The sequence below is a fragment of the Podarcis raffonei genome, chromosome 7, assembly GCF_027172205.1.
Source record: "Podarcis raffonei isolate rPodRaf1 chromosome 7, rPodRaf1.pri, whole genome shotgun sequence".
NCBI classification, from domain to species: domain Eukaryota; kingdom Metazoa; phylum Chordata; class Lepidosauria; order Squamata; family Lacertidae; genus Podarcis; species Podarcis raffonei.
The window spans coordinates 18,590,125-18,609,893 of record NC_070608.1 but is presented as its reverse complement, the minus strand read 5'-3'; the positions used below and the strand labels follow the sequence as shown (position 1 = coordinate 18,609,893).

At 46.6% G+C, this 19,769-nt stretch overlaps 1 protein-coding gene across 4 annotated transcripts in view; it reads right to left on the bottom strand.

The window, feature by feature from the left end:
* Positions 1-19,769, bottom strand: part of CSMD3 (CUB and Sushi multiple domains 3) — a 594,298-nt gene that overhangs the window by 356,122 nt on the left and 218,407 nt on the right. For all 4 annotated transcript variants that reach the window (XM_053395420.1, XM_053395417.1, XM_053395418.1 and 1 more), the window contains exon 6: positions 11,251-11,363. In XM_053395420.1, the coding sequence (XP_053251395.1) occupies positions 11,251-11,363 (113 nt within the window). The remainder of the gene's footprint in view (positions 1-11,250; positions 11,364-19,769) is intronic.

The window sequence follows — 19,769 nt, the reverse complement described above, 5'->3', positions numbered from 1 at the left end:
GTACCTGGAGGTCTCCGCCTACCTCAGTCATTTGCCCAATCCCACCTGGGGGAAGCGTTGCCAAGGAGACCAGTCCAGGTAGGGGAGGGATTACCTGCCCACACAATAGAGGGAGGATCTTACCTGGGAATCCTCACTTGGCTCCAGAGCTTCTCCAGGAAGGACGTCGCTGGACTTCCTTGCTCCAAAAGGTAAGCCTGGGGCCTTTGGCCTCCCCCCCCCGCGACAGGGTTCCCAGAAGATAACGGGGGGGGGGGTAATGGATTTCAGGATACCCCTTTTAAAAGGGGATCCTTTTCCCGAGGCGGGCCCTGATGCCCCGGGGTGTTGGGTGGTGGCATGGGGGCCCCTCTAGCTGCCCCCCGTGCCTGCGGGGGCGTGTGGGCCGCGGGGGGGGGAGGCAACGCCACACGCGGCACTTCCCTTTCCCCGCCAGGCCTGGCGGCCCCGGGGTACGGCGGGTGGTGGCGGGGGGGTACCCAGTCACCCCCCAGGGCCTTGGAGGCCACCAAGCGGCCTCGTTTAGGCCGCAGGGAGGCCCGCCGCGTTTTTGTGAGGCCTTACTGGGCCTCAAGGGGGGCTCCTCCGCATTCCGCGGCCTAGTTGGGCCTCCCGCGGCCCTGGAGCCTCCCCTGGGCGGCGGGGGCCTTCCCGCTGCCCCCGCGATCGCCAGAGGAGCCGCGGGCCGCACCGCGCGGCCTCCCCGGCTCCGGAGGCCTACCTGGGCCTCAATGGGGCCTGGCTGGGCCTCGAGGAGGCCTTGCCACGTTTTGCGGCCTAATCAGGCCTCTGGCGGCCCGGGAGGCTCTCCTGGGCGGCGGGGGCCTTCCCGCCGCCCCCACGATCGCTGGGGGGGGCCGCGGACCGCGCGGCCTACCCCGGCTCCGGAGGCCTGGCTGGGCCTCGGGGGGGGGCTCTGCCGCATCCGGCGGCCTAGCGGGCCTCCCGCGGCCCTGGAGCCTCCCCAGGGTGGCGGGGGCCTTCCCGCCACCCCCGCGATCGCCGGGGGGGCCGCGGGCTGCGCTGCGCGGCCTCCCCCGGCTCCGGAGGCCCAGCGGGGCCTCAGGGAGGCCTGGCTGGGCCTCGAGGAGGCCTTGCCGCGTCTCGCGGCCTAGGCAGGCCTCTGGCAGCCCTGGAGCCTCTCATCGGGCCTCCGGTGGCCCTGGAGCCTCCCCCCGGGTGGCGGGGGCCTTCCCGCCACACCCACGATCGCCGGGGGGGCGCGGGCCATGGCCCGTGCCCTCCCCTGGCTCCGGGAGGCCTGGCTGGGCCTCAGGGAGGCTCCGCCAGGTTGTGCGGCCTAGTTGGGCCTTTGGCGGCCTCGGAGCCTCCCCTGGGCGGCGGGGGCCTTCCTGCCGCCCCCACGTTCCGTGGGGGGGCCGCAGGCCACACCATGTGGCCTTCCCCCACCTTTGGCCGGCCCTTTGTGAGGGCGCAGGGAGGTCCTGCCGCCTCACATGGCCTACGCCATGTCTCTGGCGACCCTGGAACCTCCCCTGGGCGGCGGGGGGGGGGTCTTCTGCACCCGGCGGGCATACCCACCACCCCCCCCGGGATGGCCTCTGCATGGCAGCATGGGCCTCTGCTTGCCCCACACCCCCATAAACCATGGCAGGGCCTGCTTAATGGTGGCTCCACGTCTGCAGCCATTTCAATGGTGACCGCATGGCGGCAGCCATTGTGCCGGTGGCCGCATGGTAGCAGCCATCCTGGATCTGGCTGCATGGCGGTGGTCATCACACCTATGGCCTCATTCGGTACGTATTGGTTTTACATCTCACCATCATGGCTTGCCAGCAGGTGCAGCGGACAGCAGGCATCGCGCTCATTATCAACAAGGGGAGACCCATGGACCCCAACTGAAACCTGTGCAGTGATTTTCTAAACTATTGCTCGTCTTATTTTGCAGCCTTCAGTAGCGATCCCTGCTGCGACTCAGTTCTTGCCTTATCCCCTCCCCTCCCATCAATTGTACCCTTACCTTTATCACTAGTCTGTGTTTGCAAATTAATAGTGGGCATTTCCTACCAACCATTGCCCCCCCTTCTTACGGATTCCTTAGCATACCCCACTCTATTAGCCCCACACCATGCCACCAAAGCGTCAGGCTGCTTCTCCTCCCCGCACCAGAAGGGGCACCGTAAGGGGTGCGCCCACCAAGCCTGCCCAGAGACAGGCAACCGGACAGCGGAAGGCGCGTGCAACCAGGGAGGAGCAGCCCAAGCCCAAGAAAGCCGCGCCCAAGAGGGCAGCGGCACCTAGAGGGTCTTCTGGGTCCATAAGCCCACTAGCCTTGGCAAGCCGTGCCGGCAGGGGGTTGGCTGCCAAGCCGAGACGTGCAGAGAGCTCCTCCTCCACCCGCTCCTCTCTTAGTAGCAGTCTCTCGCACTCGGTGCGTGGAGACAGTAGGGACAGGACCATCGCCCGGCTGAGGCGCCGCCTGGAGCGGCGGGATTCGCGCAGAGGGAGCTACGGGTCACCTCACGGCCGCAGGCGAGGGCGCAGTAGCAGCTCCTCTGACCGCGGTGCTCAGGAAGGCGGGTCACGTTCATCATCCGCATCCACCAGGCGCAGAGGTAGGTCCCCCCATTCCAGCTCCTCGGACAGGTACAAGAGTGACAAGAGCCCTGAGTCGCGCAGATCGCGTCATCGCGGGAGGAAACACCACAAATCCAGGAGGAGGGGCCACAAGTCCAAGAGGGACTCGTCTGGATCATCTAGTTCCTCAGGTAGGTCCAGCTCCACTGATAGTGAACAGGGGGGGAGCATCAAAGGCTATTGGGTTACAGGCCCCGACGCCCCAGGGCTGCCGCACTGGGTCTGGCGGCGCCGCAACCGGAGGCACAGGCGTGAACATGGTGCTATCGCGCCGTGCGGGGAGGAGGGCATTGACTCCAGAGGTAGAATTAGGAAATCCAACCACAAAAGAACCGACCAGCCCCCAGGCATTCGCATCCGTGAGAAGTTGCGGGAACGCATCCTTAATGGGGAGTTCGTGGATTTGTTTGATCTGCTATCCCCTGCCGCTTCGACAGCCCTAAAATCTAAATCCGCCGAGCAGAGAAAAAAAGATAAAAAAGTGAGTGTTGAGCGTACCTTTCGTAATTGGCTCACTGCATATACCAATTACATGGGTATTATAGTCGCCAGTTACCCTGACAGGGGTTGGCACCTCACCAACTACCTACTCATCATCCTAAAGGCTGAAGCCATGGCGGGGGGGGAGGCGGCACTCGCCTATGACCAGGCATTCAGGGAGCGGGCGGCAGAGGACGACACAGTTAGATGGGATATCAAAGATGACGACGTGTGGTCTGAGTTGGTTTCCCCGTTCTTCAAGAAAGGGCCCGACAATGTGAAACAGTCCAAATATCAATCCAAGGCCCCCAAGAGATCTTGCTGGGAGTATAACAACGGCTCCTGCTTCAGAGAAAAATGTCGATTTGCTCATGAATGCGAGCGCTGTAGTGGATCTCACCCCACCATAAAATGTTTTCGGGGGAAGAAGCTTTTTCGAGGCTCCCGCGGATCAGGCGCAAGCACATCTCAAGACAAAAGAGAGGCCGGAGCCTCTACAGGCTCCTCTGGCGCCCAGCAAAGCAAAAACAATGCCCGCAAATAGCGCTCTCCTTTCCCTAGCCCCCTCACCCATATCTCTATCAGCAATGCTGCCTTTGTTACACCAGTACCCCAACAAAGAGGCAGCAAAATACATTGAGGAGGGCTTTAAGGAAGGTTTCCGCATCCCAGTGGTAGGCACCCCCTCATGCACCAATCCCCCCAACCAAAAGTCTGTCCGAGATATGCCACACTTTGCCGAGAAGAAGATCACCAAAGAACGCTTGCTGGGGCGAGTGGCAGGTCCCTTCACAGAACCTCCATTTCCTAACCTCATAGTGTCTCCACTAGGTATTGTACCTAAGAAGGCCCCAGGCGAGTTTCGATTAATACATAACCTTTCTTACCCAAAGGGTGGGTCAGTAAATGATGCCATTCCCCAAGAACAATGCTCAGTCAAATATGCATCTCTTGATCAGGCAATCAGGCTGGTTAGGGAGTGTGGCCCGGGCGCGCTCATGGCAAAATGTGACATCGAATCAGCCTTCCGTCTGTTACCAGTCCACCCCAGGGACTTCTGGTTGCTAGGTTTCAAATTCCAGGACCACTGGTACTTTGACAAAGCTATGCCCATGGGCTGTTCCATCGCATGCGCTGCATTTGAAACCTTCAGCACATTCGTGGAATGGGCCATGAAACGCAGGTCAGGGTCCCACCGCATTTCCCATTACCTAGATGACTACTTTTTCGTGCAGCCAGCAGGCTCTGACGCGTGTGCTAGGGCGCTGGCATGCTTCATTCAGCTGGCAGCTGAATTGGGCATCCCATTGGCGGCGGACAAGACCGAAGGTCCAACCACTGTCATCTCATATCTGGGTATTGAAATGGATTCTGTCAGCCAAACCTCACGCCTGCCCCTGGCCAAACTCGCCACGTTGAGGGAATTGATAACTAACATGATGGCCCAGAAAAAGACCACGTTGCGTCAGGTCCAGACACTCTTAGGACACCTCAACTTTGCATGCAGGGTTATCTCGCCCGGTCGCGCCTTTTGCGCACGCTTAGCCCGTCTCACGGCTGGCGGTGTTGCCCCCCATCACCACATCAGGGTCACCCACACCATAAGGGAAGACCTCAAAATATGGCTAACCTTCCTGGAAAGTTACAATGGGGTATCCTTCTGGCAAGATTGGCTGCTGCCTAAGGAACAGCTACAGGTGCACTCTGACGCCTCTGGTCGCTTTGGCTTCGGCGTCTACTTCAGGGGTCACTGGTGCGCGCAGCCTTGGCCGACATCTTGGCACGAGGAGGGCATTACACGTGATTTAACTTTTCTTGAGTTCTTCCCAATCCTAGTGGCCCTCCGTGTTTGGGGGCACCTCCTCAAGGACACCAGGGTGTGCTTCTGGTCGGACAACCAGGCGGTGGTAAGAATCATTGCGAAGCAATCCGCAAAATCCAACAGGGTAATTCGCGTGCTCCGTCTCTTCGTGCTAGAATGTCTGAAAGGTAACATCTCCTTTTCTGCGCGGTTCATCCCGGGCCTCAATAACGACATTGCAGATGCCCTGTCTCGCTTTCAGATGGAGCGCTTTCGCGACCTAGCACCCGAGGCCGATCAACTCCCAGAAGCCTTTCCGGAGGACCTCTGGGAAATTGGACGGGAGAAGTGACAGCAGGAGTTCTGAGTGCCCTTGCACCATCAACGCTGCGGTCCTACACCAGAGCATGGTCCCAATTCGAGGGGTTCAGAGATAAGTTTGGCTCACGACGCAGACGTACAGCTAAGGAGTCTGATGTTCTAAAATATTTGGTTCACCTAAAGCGTAGGGGCATGGCCCTTAAAACCATCAGCCTGCACAAGGCCGCTATCTCCTACTTCAGCAACTGTTTTTGGCTCCCAGACCCCTGTAACACTTTCCACGTAAGGAAGCTTCTTGCGGGGTGGCGTCGCTCCCACCCGCCCATTCCAGATAAGAGGAGGCCAGTAACCATAGAGATCCTCCAGCTGATATGGGATGCGCTCCCCAGTATTTGCTGGTCCAACTATGAGGTCAGGCTCTTCAGGGCAGCCTTCTCCCTGGCCTTCTTTGGTGCGCTCCGTATCGGAGAGTGCATAGGGGGCACATTGTCACCTCATCGCAGGGGCTTGTCTGTGGCTGATATCAACCTTGACAGGCACATGATACAAGTCAAAATCCGAGCCTCCAAAACCGATCAACTAGGTAGGGGTTCCACGCTAAGTCTAGCCTCCTCCCCGCACACTGGACCATGCCCTGTTGCGGACACACGCAAATTCCTGAAGGTACGTCCTCCAGGACCAGGCCCTCTCCTCATTCATGCATCAGGCCGCCCCATGACCCGTTGCCAATTTGTCTCAATAATGCGCAAGGCCATCCACGCTTGTGGAGGCGACCCGGCACAATTTTCCGGGCATTCCTTTCGCATCGGTGCAGCAACCACGGCAGCTGCAAGCGGCCTCCCGGCAGAACACATAAAGACAATGGGGCGGTGGCGTTCAGCTGCCTTCAAAGGCTACATTAGAGACTACCAACAGGCATTGACAGATTCCATATAATCCTTTCTTTCAGGCTCAACCCCCAAACATGTGTGGATCTTCGGCCACAGCATTGTGCATTGGGCGGCCATCCATGCCACTACTGGTCCAGGCAGAGAGCATCTGGGTCTTCAGCCAAAGATCTCCATTTCCTGGTTCGGACAACGTGGAATGCGGTGGGATGCCCTGCTCCCTCGGTTGCGTCACGAACTTGCGTTCCGCCACCCGCCAAACGCGGTTGTGCTCCACCTTGGCGAAAACGACTTGGTCGTGCGTAAAAGCATAGTTCTGATCAAAACAGCTATCGCAGACCTGGAAAACATACACGCCACTCACCCCAGTATTACGATTTTCTGGTCCGAACTTCTGCCACGCTTGCATTGGCGTGGCAACATCAAACCCACCAGACTTAACTACACTGTGGAAAAAATCAATAGGGCACTGCGCTCTGCAACCACTCGCATGGGAGGTCGCGTCGTGAAACACCCCAACATTAAAGTTTACATGCAGGAGCTATTTCGGCCCGATGGCGTGCACCTATCGGACCTTGGTAACGAGCGTTGGCTGAGCGACATCAGGCATGGCCTGACTGACTGGTTGGAGGATGGCAAAGGCGCTTTTCAGATGTAGGTAGTCTTGGCGGCGAGACCGCAATCTTTGCGGTCTCGGGTGGCGGTATCAGGCCTTGGGCGGAATCCTTTAGTCCATCTTCCTCTTTGCGGCGGCGATACCAGGGTTCCCCGTTAAAGGGGTTTCTGAAGGGAGGCTTTGGCCGTGCGCCGAAAGGTTGTCATTGCTCTCCCCTGCGGCGGCGGCGTAACGGGGGCGGCTGTCTCTGCTTGAACATATGTTCTCCAGAGCCGGCCCATCCCCCACACACACACTGAAAAACCCTGATGCTCCCTAGATCCCCGGCTGGGGACTGGGGAGGGAGAACGCCCAATGCCTGAGCCAAGGTCTACCCACATTTGAAATTCAATAAAGTTGTGGCCAATTTAATCCCATAGCACGTTGTCTCGAGTCGTTATTCCGCATGACGGGGGGACCGCGGGGGATCTGGGGACTCCGCCTGTCCACGCAATGACCGCTCCCCGCTTAAAAACGGGGGGCGCCCTTTGCGTGGACGCGTGCAGCCCCTGGATCTCGAGCGGCTCCAATAGCTTAGGCTTGGCCTTGCCTTCCCTCAGGTGGGGTACCTGGAGGTCTCCGCCTACCTCAGTCATTTGCCCAATCCCACCTGGGGGAAGCGTTGCCAAGGAGACCAGTCCAGGTAGGGGAGGGATTACCTGCCCACACAATAGAGGGAGGATCTTACCTGGGAATCCTCACTTGGCTCCAGAGCTTCTCCCACCCTACCCACCCTCAGTTAATGCCTTATTTTGCAGGTTAACTTTTCTTCACAGGTTTCGCAGGTTAACTTTTCTTCACAGGTATGCGGGCGCTGCTACGTAAGGTCGCTGTTAAAGGGCCGGAAAGGAATTTCCCTGCATTGGCAGGTTTCGCCTTTCCCGTAGCAAAACGTCACAACTTTGGCAGTATCAGGCCTTGGGCGGAATCCTTTAGTCCATCTTCCTCTTTGCGGCGGCGATACCAGGGTTCCCCGTTAAAGGGGTTTCTGAAGGGAGGCTTTGGCCGTGCGCCGAAAGGTTGTCATTGCTCTCCCCTGCGGCGGCGGCGTAACGGGGGCGGCTGTCTCTGCTTGAACATATGTTCTCCAGAGCCGGCCCATCCCCCACACACACACTGAAAAACCCTGATGCTCCCTAGATCCCCGGCTGGGGACTGGGGAGGGAGAACGCCCAATGCCTGAGCCAAGGTCTACCCACATTTGAAATTCAATAAAGTTGTGGCCAATTTAATCCCATAGCACGTTGTCTCGAGTCGTTATTCCGCATGACGGGGGGACCGCGGGGGATCTGGGGACTCCGCCTGTCCACGCAATTAATTTTATCAATAACCTACCTTTTAAAACAATTAATTGTAAATATATTTGTATATTACCAAAACCCCAATACATGCATTTTAGCGGTCTTGTATGAATTATGAAATAGCTCAGCTTATTATGAACCAAAACTATGTACTTCCTGTTATTGAATAGGCAGATCCCTTTTAGTTCAGTGTAACGATAAAACGAAGGAAGTCCCTACATCAAATAAACAAGTACATTTTACCTTTAAACCCTAAAGATAAAAATTAGCCTACTAATCAATCAAGTAATGTTAATCTACCAATTAATCTAACAATTGAAATAATTATTTCTTGTAGCTCTGTTTGTAGGCTACAGTCCAGTGAGAGTTGAAAGTACTTAAGCTCATTGAAATCAGTGGGCATAAACTCAAATAAGTCTGCAGCCGATTATGTCCATAATGTATTGTATTTCCTTTGAGGTCGAGGAATTGAATTTCTCAAGAGACTCATCACTGAAAGAATCCCTCAATTGTAGTTTGATATATTATGAGCCTTATGGGCACCACTGCTCACACTGTCCATAGCGTTCATGTAAAATAATGTAATGGGCTATCGGTCTGATTCTGTAGTCCACTCACATCTTATTAGGGCTATCATGGAAGCCACATTTTGAACAGATAAAATACTTTCGTAAGAACAGCTCTGCTCTGGAAAAAGGAACGAGAAGGCCTCTCCTCCTTCCAGAGGGGAGGTGTTGTGGGCGGGGGTCGGGTCCTCGAACCACAACATCTACAGCACTCATTCCTCCCCCTAAACTCTTATCACCTAACAGGTTTCAGAAAACGCATCAGTAACTTTTTTTCACCATAATACGTGAACTTATCTATAGCAGTCTAATATATGCTCTTAAATGAACTTGAATTTGTAAATATTTTGTGAAATTTGCTACATATGGGTTGACAAATTAAGGAAAACATTCAAAAGAAGCATAGAGTTTGCACAGGTAACATTTTCCAAAGCAGTAGCCATGCTTTGTGTCTTTTTTGAGTCTTGTGGCACCTTTCAGATTTAGTCTTGTGACTAACAAATTTATTATAGCATAGCTTTTGTGGAATGCAATCCACTTCATCAAATAAATGAACTGTTATCCTGAGTTGCAGACATAGATAAAGAGGATATTAATCTACATATTGGGGAATGCTAAATAGTGAGGTCAAAGGGAAAGGAAATGCAGAAAAATACTGGTGGTAATAATTACACTTCAAACATTATTAATGATATTTTTTATGAATACTAGGATATAAATATTCTTATAAATTAATAAATAGTGGCCATTCACAAAAAATGTTTATGTATGTAACACAGAAATCCTGGCATTGGTAAATGCATTAATGCATTTAATGCAATTTAATGTAATGGATAAAAATCCACCTTGTTGATTCAACACATATGTAATAGCATTGAACCATTTAATGAATTGTAATTCAGTAGTTTCAAACTACATTCTCCCTTTGAAGTTTCTCTGTTTCAGTATGACTATCTTAGTCAGATACAGAATGTCCTGGGAATTTGCAATATTCTTCCACACATGTTTCAATCCTGCCATTTCTGATGTCAAATATTTGTTTATTTTTTGCATAGAAATTAGCCTGTTTGTACTGTGCAGAATACAAAAGGGCACTGTAGGTGGATGATGGCATAAGCAGGTAAATGAACAAAAGGCAAGATATATGGACAAAGGCAATGAACCCTCTGGAAGACCCAAATGCCAACCTGGTGACAACACTATTACAGGATCAAATACAGTCATGCACCATATCAGGGGTTCAGAAAACAGAAAACTGAAAGATGGAATACATCCCTGCATAACACTTCAAGCATATGATTATCATGGCATGAAAGTTTATGCTATAATAAATTTATTCAACTTTCAAGTGTGACAAGACTCTTCCTTTGTTCTCCCGGTAAAAATCTGAAGCTTATACATATTTTGATTGATACATGTTTTCCACTCTATTTTAGCTTTATTCATCACTAATGAATATGAGACCCTTTCTAGTCAGTCAAGTGCTATGATTTACAGTGGGCTTGATTCCCAAGTTCATTCCACAGCTAAGAGGAAATCAATGTGCACGACTATATAAATATAGTAAACTAAAAAACAAACTCATTCATGTCTTCATCACAACTTGAAAATCCTATCAAGGGACGTACTTGCTTGCCTAAAAAGGCTTATAATTACTTCTCTGGATTTGTATCATTCTTAAATTACTGTATTTACTGTATTTTATACAAACAGAATAGATCCCTTTTTAAATTGCTTTTGAAGAATGGGCGGGAGTAAATATCCATAGACAGTCTAGTATGCAACATGCTAATGATTATTCTGCAACACAGTTGTCCACATATGTGATATCCATGAAGAGCAGGTGCTGTTTCTATCATCAAGTCCTACTGATATGAAAACATGCCTCAAAAAAAGTCCTTGAACTAGATATTATGGGAACATGGTGTGCAAAGATAAACAAAATTCGTTTTGTGTCAGGAAGCGTTAACAGTTCCCTGGATATTATCCATTAAAGACAAAAATGTATTTACAAAAATGAGGGGTTTTGGGAAAAAAACATGATATTGCTAGAGTATATATTAATACTTTCCCTGGCTTTTTATTTATTTATTTATTAAGCAAACCTATTCTAGCAATGCAGCCTCAAATTAATATGCCTCAGATTCTCAGGTTTTATATTATTTCTCTCTCAACAGCTGTCTATTCATTTACAAAAGTAGATAAGAAGCCTAACTAGTAACATAAGAAGAAATTACTGCATGCAATGAAATGAACCCTACTTGACAAATATTCTCTTTAGTAATGCCACCATCATGTGCTGTTTTTGCAAACATACACTTGCTCTCAAGTTTCTGATAATCAGTGAGGCACTTCAGCAATATTCAGAAACACTTCAGCAAGTTACTCTTTTTAAAATCCAAATTCTTCATAAATGTTCGAAATCTGTGTAACAAGAATATGTTTTAATCTACACTGTAATTTGACAACTATTTTGTGGCTTTTGTAGCAGGAGAATGGATGTTTATTCATGCTTGAACTGTCCAACTGTAGTGGATCAGAATGTTATCCTTTTATTTCTTTTTAGTGAAAAGTACAGTTATACCTGTAAAACCGCTTTCTTAATCTGAAAAGAAAAAAACATGATTTTCATTAAATATACCTTGATAGGGAGCACTAAATCCACGATATCGGTGGTTGCTGTCTGTTACAAAATGGAGTCTTAGCCAGTTTTTGTTGCTGATAATTGGAGGTGGGATATTCATTCCAGATAACCTAAGAGAGAAAATAAAAATAAGACAAAAACATTTGATGGGTCAGAAACCTCAGTCATTCACCAAGACCATCACACCTTTCTAAAGGTTTTCTACTCCCTACTTGTGAACATTTAAAACATGCATATTTGTTAACTGCATTCATTTAGTGTTAGATAAAAAATAGATAATTTATTACAGTCGGAGACCAGCTTATAAAACACACTTGGGGGTACAATCCCAGAAGGAAAACAAACATGTAAAACAATGTACAACAATAAATTTAAAATTTATAAATGTGATAAGCATATAGACATGTAAAACTTTAAGATAAGCTGCCGCAGAGTCACCCATGGAACCGTGTTTGGGGATTTTCTTAACAAACTAGTTTGGGTTGGGGGATGGTCTGTGCCTACAGATCTGTATATAGAATCTGGCGACCATCCGGGTCGTCGTATAATCTTTGCCTAACAGGAAAAGGTCAAATTTTTGCTTTTCCGGGAGGTCAGCGGGCCTCACCAGCAAGGGATCAATCGTCTCACTATGTGCCTCTTCATAAAAGGGACATCTAAATCATTTAGTGCTATTTATAAATCCACTTTTCATAATGTAGATCACAGGGAAAGCTACAACTAATACATATACATTTTAACACCAACTACAATAGACATTTAAAACAATTCATAGGGCTGCTTAGAAACTCTTACAGTGAGTGACTAAGTCAGATAAATAAATGAATAAATCATATGCAAGAATAATAACACAGACACACAACAGCACCTTAACCTCCTACAAATGTCTGGATAAAATTATGTGCTTTTAATTGGTGCCAGCATTTGAGTAAGTTCAGGGCTACACACATCTCTGAGTGTAGGACATTGAAGAGACAAGGTGTCACAATATGCACTTTTGGCAATGCAGTCACAAGAATGGGCCTCCCCCACTGATCTTACTCATGGGCAGATTGGTAGGGAAAAAGCTGTCCCTTCAGACATCTTGGCCCCAAACTGTTAAGGCCTTTCTATTGTTATAAAGCTGAATTTGAGCCTACTTGAAACTTGGGGTTGTCTAATGCTTGATCCAAATTGGCAGTCACATTGCCCATAATGAAAATGCACGACATATCAGGACAAACTTTGCATAGCATATTAAAAACATATCCAAAATATTGTTATGCAAATGCTATAGACAAGGATCATGAAGAACATACAGAGGAAAGGAGTCACTGTTGTCTATGGATACCAAGTGGAAAAAAATTATTGCACATCTCTGAAATAAATTTTCACTTTTCCTAAATTACCCATGAGTCAAATTAATTTGGATAGCATTTTATTTTATTTTTATTTTTTAAGCTTAGATGCTTAGAAATTCCTCATTTCCTCCATTTTCTTTTCCACCAGTCTAGCTTCAGTTCTGCAGAAAGCAGAGACGCTGCAAAGTGGTAGATGTCACCTTACTTAAAATGAATAAAGAGCAACGTCCCAATATTGTGATTGTATTGTTTCATCAGTAGCCTGGAACAGTTGCCATTAAATTCTGTTCATTCAGCTGTGAAACCTGACATATGTGGGTGGTTCTGATTTATGAAGGACTAACTTTTGCCTTTAAAGAGAAGCTACACCCAGAACAAGGTTAAGGCTCATAAGCACCTACCATCCTGCCTTTTAGTTGTGGAAACAGCACCTCTTGGTGGCCAATTTATTAGTTCCAAGAAGCAGACAAGAAAACATATTATTTTAAGGGGAACATGGAGAATCATCTAAACCTATGTCAGAGGCAGAAAGTGATGGTGGAAGAGCAAAATGGTAATGAATTTGAACATGACCTCTCATCCTAATTGCTAAATATTGTTTATTCCTATTGTAATGATACTGCAAAGAGACTCTTGAATAAAATAAAAATTGTATTTTCCACTATTCAATTATTAAATGCATAAGGCCAAGGAAACAAATACTTAATTGAAACGTAAGACCTATATGTCCAGAAAGATGCATTAGGCTACAATTCTATATACATTTACTTGGGAATAAGCCCCATTGAACCAAATGTTTATTTAGCAAAAGGCCTTCATTTGTACAAAAGCAAAACACAGAGAACATGGTCAAAACAAAACAGAACATCTCACCTCCCATATTGCTTCGGTACTAATAACAAGTAACACGTTGCCAAAGAAGTGAAATGCTACAATTTATTATTTTACTTGATACTGTAACCGAAGGTTAGGGACCCTCTGTTCTCTGACTCCCCTTCCCCTGACTGTATTGCATTTCAGCCCACTCCTTTTTATTAGACAGAACTGCAGCTAGGAATGCAGCTAAGGATCTGGTTTGTCAACAGAAAGACCAGTATGTTTTCTCTGCCCCAAGCCACTTTGCCCAACAAGCACATTGCTAAGAATTTCTGTCTTGTGCAACTGCACAGGCTACACTGCAGCAGTATTCCTCTACCTGTCTGTCAATACAGACACCAGTGCTCCTCCAAGAGTATCTCTCTGAACCATCCTACCCTAACTGTAGAAGAAAAGCTATTTGTTCTATATATAACACTTTTTGTTATATATGGTGAGAGGGAGCTCCTAACATCCAAGTAGAAGGCAGGTGTTCTTTGAACACCAATCTCTTCCAACAATTCATGGAAATGCAAGTCCTTAATAAGTTGCCTCACCAAATCCAACATCGCATTGAACTCAGTGAGGCTTACTTCCCAGCAGATGAGGTTTGCTTGAAATTCAGTGACAGTCTTCAGCTCAAAAGGACAGATACAGAAAAGATTTAAGCCACAAATTCTCATGCTGAAGTTTGAGGTACCTATTCTCCATCAAAAGATGCAGTGTAAAGATTAAATTACAAATGCATTTTACAGAAAACATCTTTAGCACTTAAATGATGGCTTCCTGCTAATACAAATGGAGAAAAAGGAGCAGCTTCATTTTTTTACACTGCTAATATCTAGTTAAGTCTGCCAGTCAAGGCAGTTATTCATTATCACTTTTTAGACATGACAGCTTTGGGCTAAGGTGAAGATTGTTCTAATTAAGCACATGCTGATATCTGCAATTTTATAATTAAAATCATTGTGAGTGTGTGTGTGTTTTAAATCTGACTATGATTTCTGTGGGATTATTTTTACTGAAAGTAGTTCTGCAAACTGACAGGATTTGCAATGGCTACTGGTGTGAAATCTTTGCTTATTCTAATCATATAGCTACCCTTTCTTCCCATGTCAATTTCTCTTCCACACAAATTATAAAGCTGTTCGCTATTATCATAATGCAGAGGCAGTCCGTTCTTAGCTGCATGACAAGTGCTCTTTGAAGCATGGCAATGGTTTACATTCTGGATTCTTAAAAAAAATAATACTAAAGGTTATTTCTAAATCATATACAACACCAAGGCAAATTCCACGTTATGAGTGAACATGTTTGCCTTACAATGCCAATGCTGGGGTAAAGAGATTTGGTGAGGAGAATCAATGGATGGGAGTGACTGCAGGGCGTACCTAGGAACTGACCAGATTGGCTGCTGCATGGCATGCAGGCCAAGGGATACACAAAAACCATGCCTCTCCACTCTGGCTTGGAGTGGCTAAGAGCCAGCCAGCCACCCACAGTGGGTGTATACAAGCCAGAGGGAGTGAGTTGTGCATTTTGACTAGATAAACTGGTAAACTATTCAGAGAGAGACATATCTAAGGAAGATGAGTGCACTGATCTGCAAAATCCAGGAAGCACAACGCATACAGTGCAGTTCATTGAGCTGGTCTCTCTGGTCTGCTTCCATGGCTTTTTCGGCTGTGGCTCCGAAAAGCCAGGGCTTTTTCGGCTGTGGCTCCGACCTGGTGGACCTGGTGGAACACTCTGTCACAAGAGACTAGGGCCCTGCGGGACTTGACATCTTTCCGCAGGGCCTGCAAGACAGAGCTGTTCCGCCAGGCCTTTGGCCAGGGCACAGCCTGACTCCCTCCCTCGGCAATCTTCGCAGAGCTCTGGCCCAATGGTGGCCAGTGGCTTGAATTTAATTAATTTTATAATGAATGATTTTAGAGTGTTGTTTGTGTTGTACTTTTGTATTGTTTTATTGTTGTTAGCCGCCCTGAGCCCGGCTTCGGCTGGGGAGGGCGGGATATAAATAAAATTTATTATTATTATTATTATTTGTCACTAGGTTATTGCATTATCGAGGGATGATTATCTGTGATCAGTGCCAGATTTACGTATAAGCTAAACAAGCTATAGCTTAGGGCCCCACTCTCTTGGGGCCCCCCAAAAAAAATTAAAGGGAAAAAAGTGGATGTACATTTCCAAAATATAGGATAAAAAACAAATAAAATAAAACCTACATACAGCAACAGTTTTGTGTGTTGTGTAGGCTCCTATGATGTAAGTAATGGGCCCCACCTGCTAGCCTGCTCCCCATATATTATCATATAGCATATATTCAACACAAAAAACAGCAATAATTTGTTGTTGACAAAGGACAGCCGGACATATAAAGGGCCCCATTACCTTCAGTAGCTTAGGGCCTCATCAAACCTAAATCTGGCCCTGTCTGTGATATAGCACCAACAGCTGATGTAGCACCAAAGACAAAACCTTCATATTGCTTTATATCAGTGTAGCTCAGAAATAAATGCAGATGACCCTCAGGGTCCCATCCAACTTTATGATTCTATGATTTCAGCACACATGCTATGCTGCATGGCTTTAATATTGTTGTCATTTGCGGTTCTGCAGAATGGAGGCTCAAATATTTGGGAATTAGCCCTACAGTGGGCTCGAACCCACAACTTTGAGTCTCATGCTCTTACCAACTGAAATGTATCCAACAGTATTGCAGTATTGGAGAATGAAGAGTTTATAACTGAAGGGAGGGGTAATCTGCCTTTCAGAAGCAGCCTAGGAAGAAGAATTCCTTGTTGCTTATGTTATTGATGATATGGTTAACTGTAGTTAGACTGTGCTCTAGGCCTCCATTGTGTTTTGTGTTAAAAGAATCAGATAAGTTCAATTAGTAAGTAGCAATGCCAGTTCTTACTTGAAGCCTGAGGACACCTCTGACTCTCTACTACAGAGAGGTGATACATGATAATGTTGCCTACAGTGCTCCGCTAGTAAATGACCAAACCATTTGTGGCTTCCCAGCCAAGAAGTAAGTAAAGTTGCAAGCTATATTTCATATGACTTATTTCCAGCAGGCATTGTAAGGTTGAATTCCATTTTACGATCTTTTTTGTTTGTTTTATTGTTCATTTGCTGTGGCTTGTTTTTATGTACACTGCTTAGAGATGTGAATAATTAAGATGTCTATAAATGTCGTAAATAAGTAAGTATGTAAGTCATTCATATTGCAGAGTAAGGATGTATTTTGTGTAATGTCAGGGAGAGAATCCAGTTCTCATCATAGTGTTATGGTCTGCAAAACAAGATGTGAATTGTCTGCATGATATTAAACAAATGCATTCAGAAGGACATTTTTTAGTCCTCTGTGACTACCTTACCTACCAATATTTCTTTATTTAAAATAGCAACAACATTCTGTATCTGATCAAAACCCTAAAATGTATTTTATATAATTGACTTTATGTCTATTCTTTGTATATCGTACTCTTGTTTTATTGCTATGGCCAATGGCTGATGCAAATAAAGATTCATTAAATTCTTTATCTGATGGTTAACTGCCTTTATTTTTTAAAAGAAGTTTTTGGAGTCCTCTGTATGGTATAGCAAAGGCCCCAAATCCTATCATGCACATAAAAACACTGATAATCCCAGACAAATGTTGTGAAAGCACAAACATACACTGGCAACTGTAAACAGCTATTTAAATATTGTTATGGGCTGTGAGTGGTGAGTCTGAATGATCATGCCTTGGGGATTCTCTCAACTAATAGTAATATATCTAATAGTAAAATATCCAGGATGTTTGTTTGTTTGTGGCGCTGTGGTCTAAACCACTGAGCCTAGGGCTTGCTGATCAGAAGGTCAGTGGTTCGAATCCCTGCGACGGGGTGAGCTCCCGTTGCTCGGTCCCTGCTCCTGCCCACCTAGCAGTTCAAAAGCATGACAAAGTATAAGTAGATAAATAGATACTGCTCTGGCGGGAAGGTAAATGGCATTTCCGTGCACTGCTCTGGTTTGCCAGAAGCAACTTAGTCATGGTTTAGTCATGCTGGCCACATGACCCAGAAGCTGTAGGCCGGCTCCCTCGGCCAGTAAAGCGAGATGAGTGCTGCAACCCCAGAGTCGTCCACGACTGGACCTAACGGTCAGGGGTCCCTTTACCTTTTTATACTGCTTAAGATTTCAAAAACTGCTAGCAGGGTGTGGAAAGAGTTATTCTCTCAGAGCAATATTAACTGCTTGTTATCAACTCAACTGTTATATTTATGACAAGACGAGGAAAGTGACGGTATGACTCATTCTATTGTCCTCTGCTTGGCCAGGATAAGGGGTCAAATTAGCCTGCAATTTGGGGACAGTCATACAACTGGAGCAGAAAAAGAGACTGAGAAGTTTGCTTCTTCTAAGCGCAGAATCCAAAGTTGTGGCTCTATCACCCTTCAGATTTAGGGTGGTGCAAGCGGTTCCCCTGCACAGGTTGCCAAGATGACAGGGCACACAATTATTATTATAATAATAATTGATGCTGCTGGTGGTGATGCAGCCTGTATTTATAATGGTACCTACTCAATATTGGGGGTTGGGGCGCATCAAATTTTGTCTTTGCTCAGGCTGCCATATTGCCAAAGTCCACATCTATCCCCATGGCAAGAAATTTAAGGTAGGAGCAGAATCTGTTGGAGTCTTAGCACCGTGAACCCATTCGTCCACCTACATTTATAGCCTTTTATCACATAAAATGGCACAAGTCTCCAGCGATCCTCATTCCAAGGGAGCCCAAGCAATACGATGGTCAATATTCACCGGTAGAAATTTATTATTATTATTATTACTACTACTACTCAGAAGTCAGTCCTATTGAGTTCAGTGGGGCTTACTCCCAAGTAAGAGTGTTGATGATTATAGCCCTAACATCATTATTGCCAGCAACAATTTCAAGGCAGTGCATTCACGTCTACTGCCAAACTTCCATCCCCTGCCATTTCATATAGCCTATGCCTGCATGTGCAGTCTGTACATTTTTATTACGGGAACCTACAGCACAGCCGACTGGACAGACAGATATAGAGTGAAGAAAATGCTTCAGACACTGGGTAAGTTTAAAACCTGGTCAAGTATGCAGTGTGCAGAACAGCATTCAAAACATATTTGTATTCTGTGCTGCGCAGCCAGTTACCTACTGAAATAAATTATGTATGGTTGGTGATCTGATTTATCAGCCTGCCAGTGTAGTTCAGAAGCAATATACCAGAAACAAACAAAAAAACCTGCCACTGTTTTAAATAGGAAAACAGCATTAAAGAATAAACTTCCTCTTCTAATAACTGCAGAACACCACACACAAATGCTGGAGTCAGTCCGTCTTGGGCACACATATAAAAAAGGCCTATGTGCCGTCTCTGCTCAGTTATTATTCTGAGCACATTCTCTCCTCTACTTGCTGAAGCTCAGGCTTCACTTTCATGTCATAAGCATATGTCTAATAGAGATCAATCTTAGGATGAGTTAATCTCTCTAGAGAAAGTTTTATTTAAATTAAATCAGCATTGAATAGCTTAGATTAAATCCAAAGCATCTGATCTGCAAATTAATCTATTTAAATGCACTCTGGGGATCAAAAATAGGCTGGGTGCTTTGTTTGTGTTTCGCTCGTATCTGTCTCTGCTGTAATCTTGGAGTGAACATATATCTGCTTTTAGTTAACTAAATTATCCAATCCACTCAAAAGTTTCATTTGTTGCAGTGAAGTTCAGAGAGCTTTTTATTCAATTATACAACCATCGGAAGGAGAGAAGAAATGATATGTCTCTCCCCCAGTAGGTTATTTGATGACCTTATATGCCTTAATTCTAAAGAAAATATATTTTAGCACATCTGTAGTCTAGAATTGCAGTGGAAAAAACAGCTGTGGCACAGGACCCATTTTTGGAGTTCTCTTTCAAATCATATAGTTCTTCCCTTGATCACACTACTTTGTTTTTGTGGTTAGTGCCTGGGCATATGACCGAGGTCAGGTCACAGTGCACCCAGATCTCAGGATGCTTCACAATGGCCCTGTTCAGACATAGCATATCGATGCTTATTAAGCCAAGATACGAATAAGCATTGTGCTCACACATCCCTATGCCACCCTTTCCATCCTCCCTTCTCCAGTATTGCAAGAGAAGACTTCCTGGCTGAATTGATAATAATTTCTCATTCTATCCAGTGCAGGAAATTCCGGTCCCACAGATCTGAGTGAACCAGAATCTGAAGTCACAGGATTCGTAACTGCTATGGACATGAGAAGGAACTGTGATTGAACCCAGG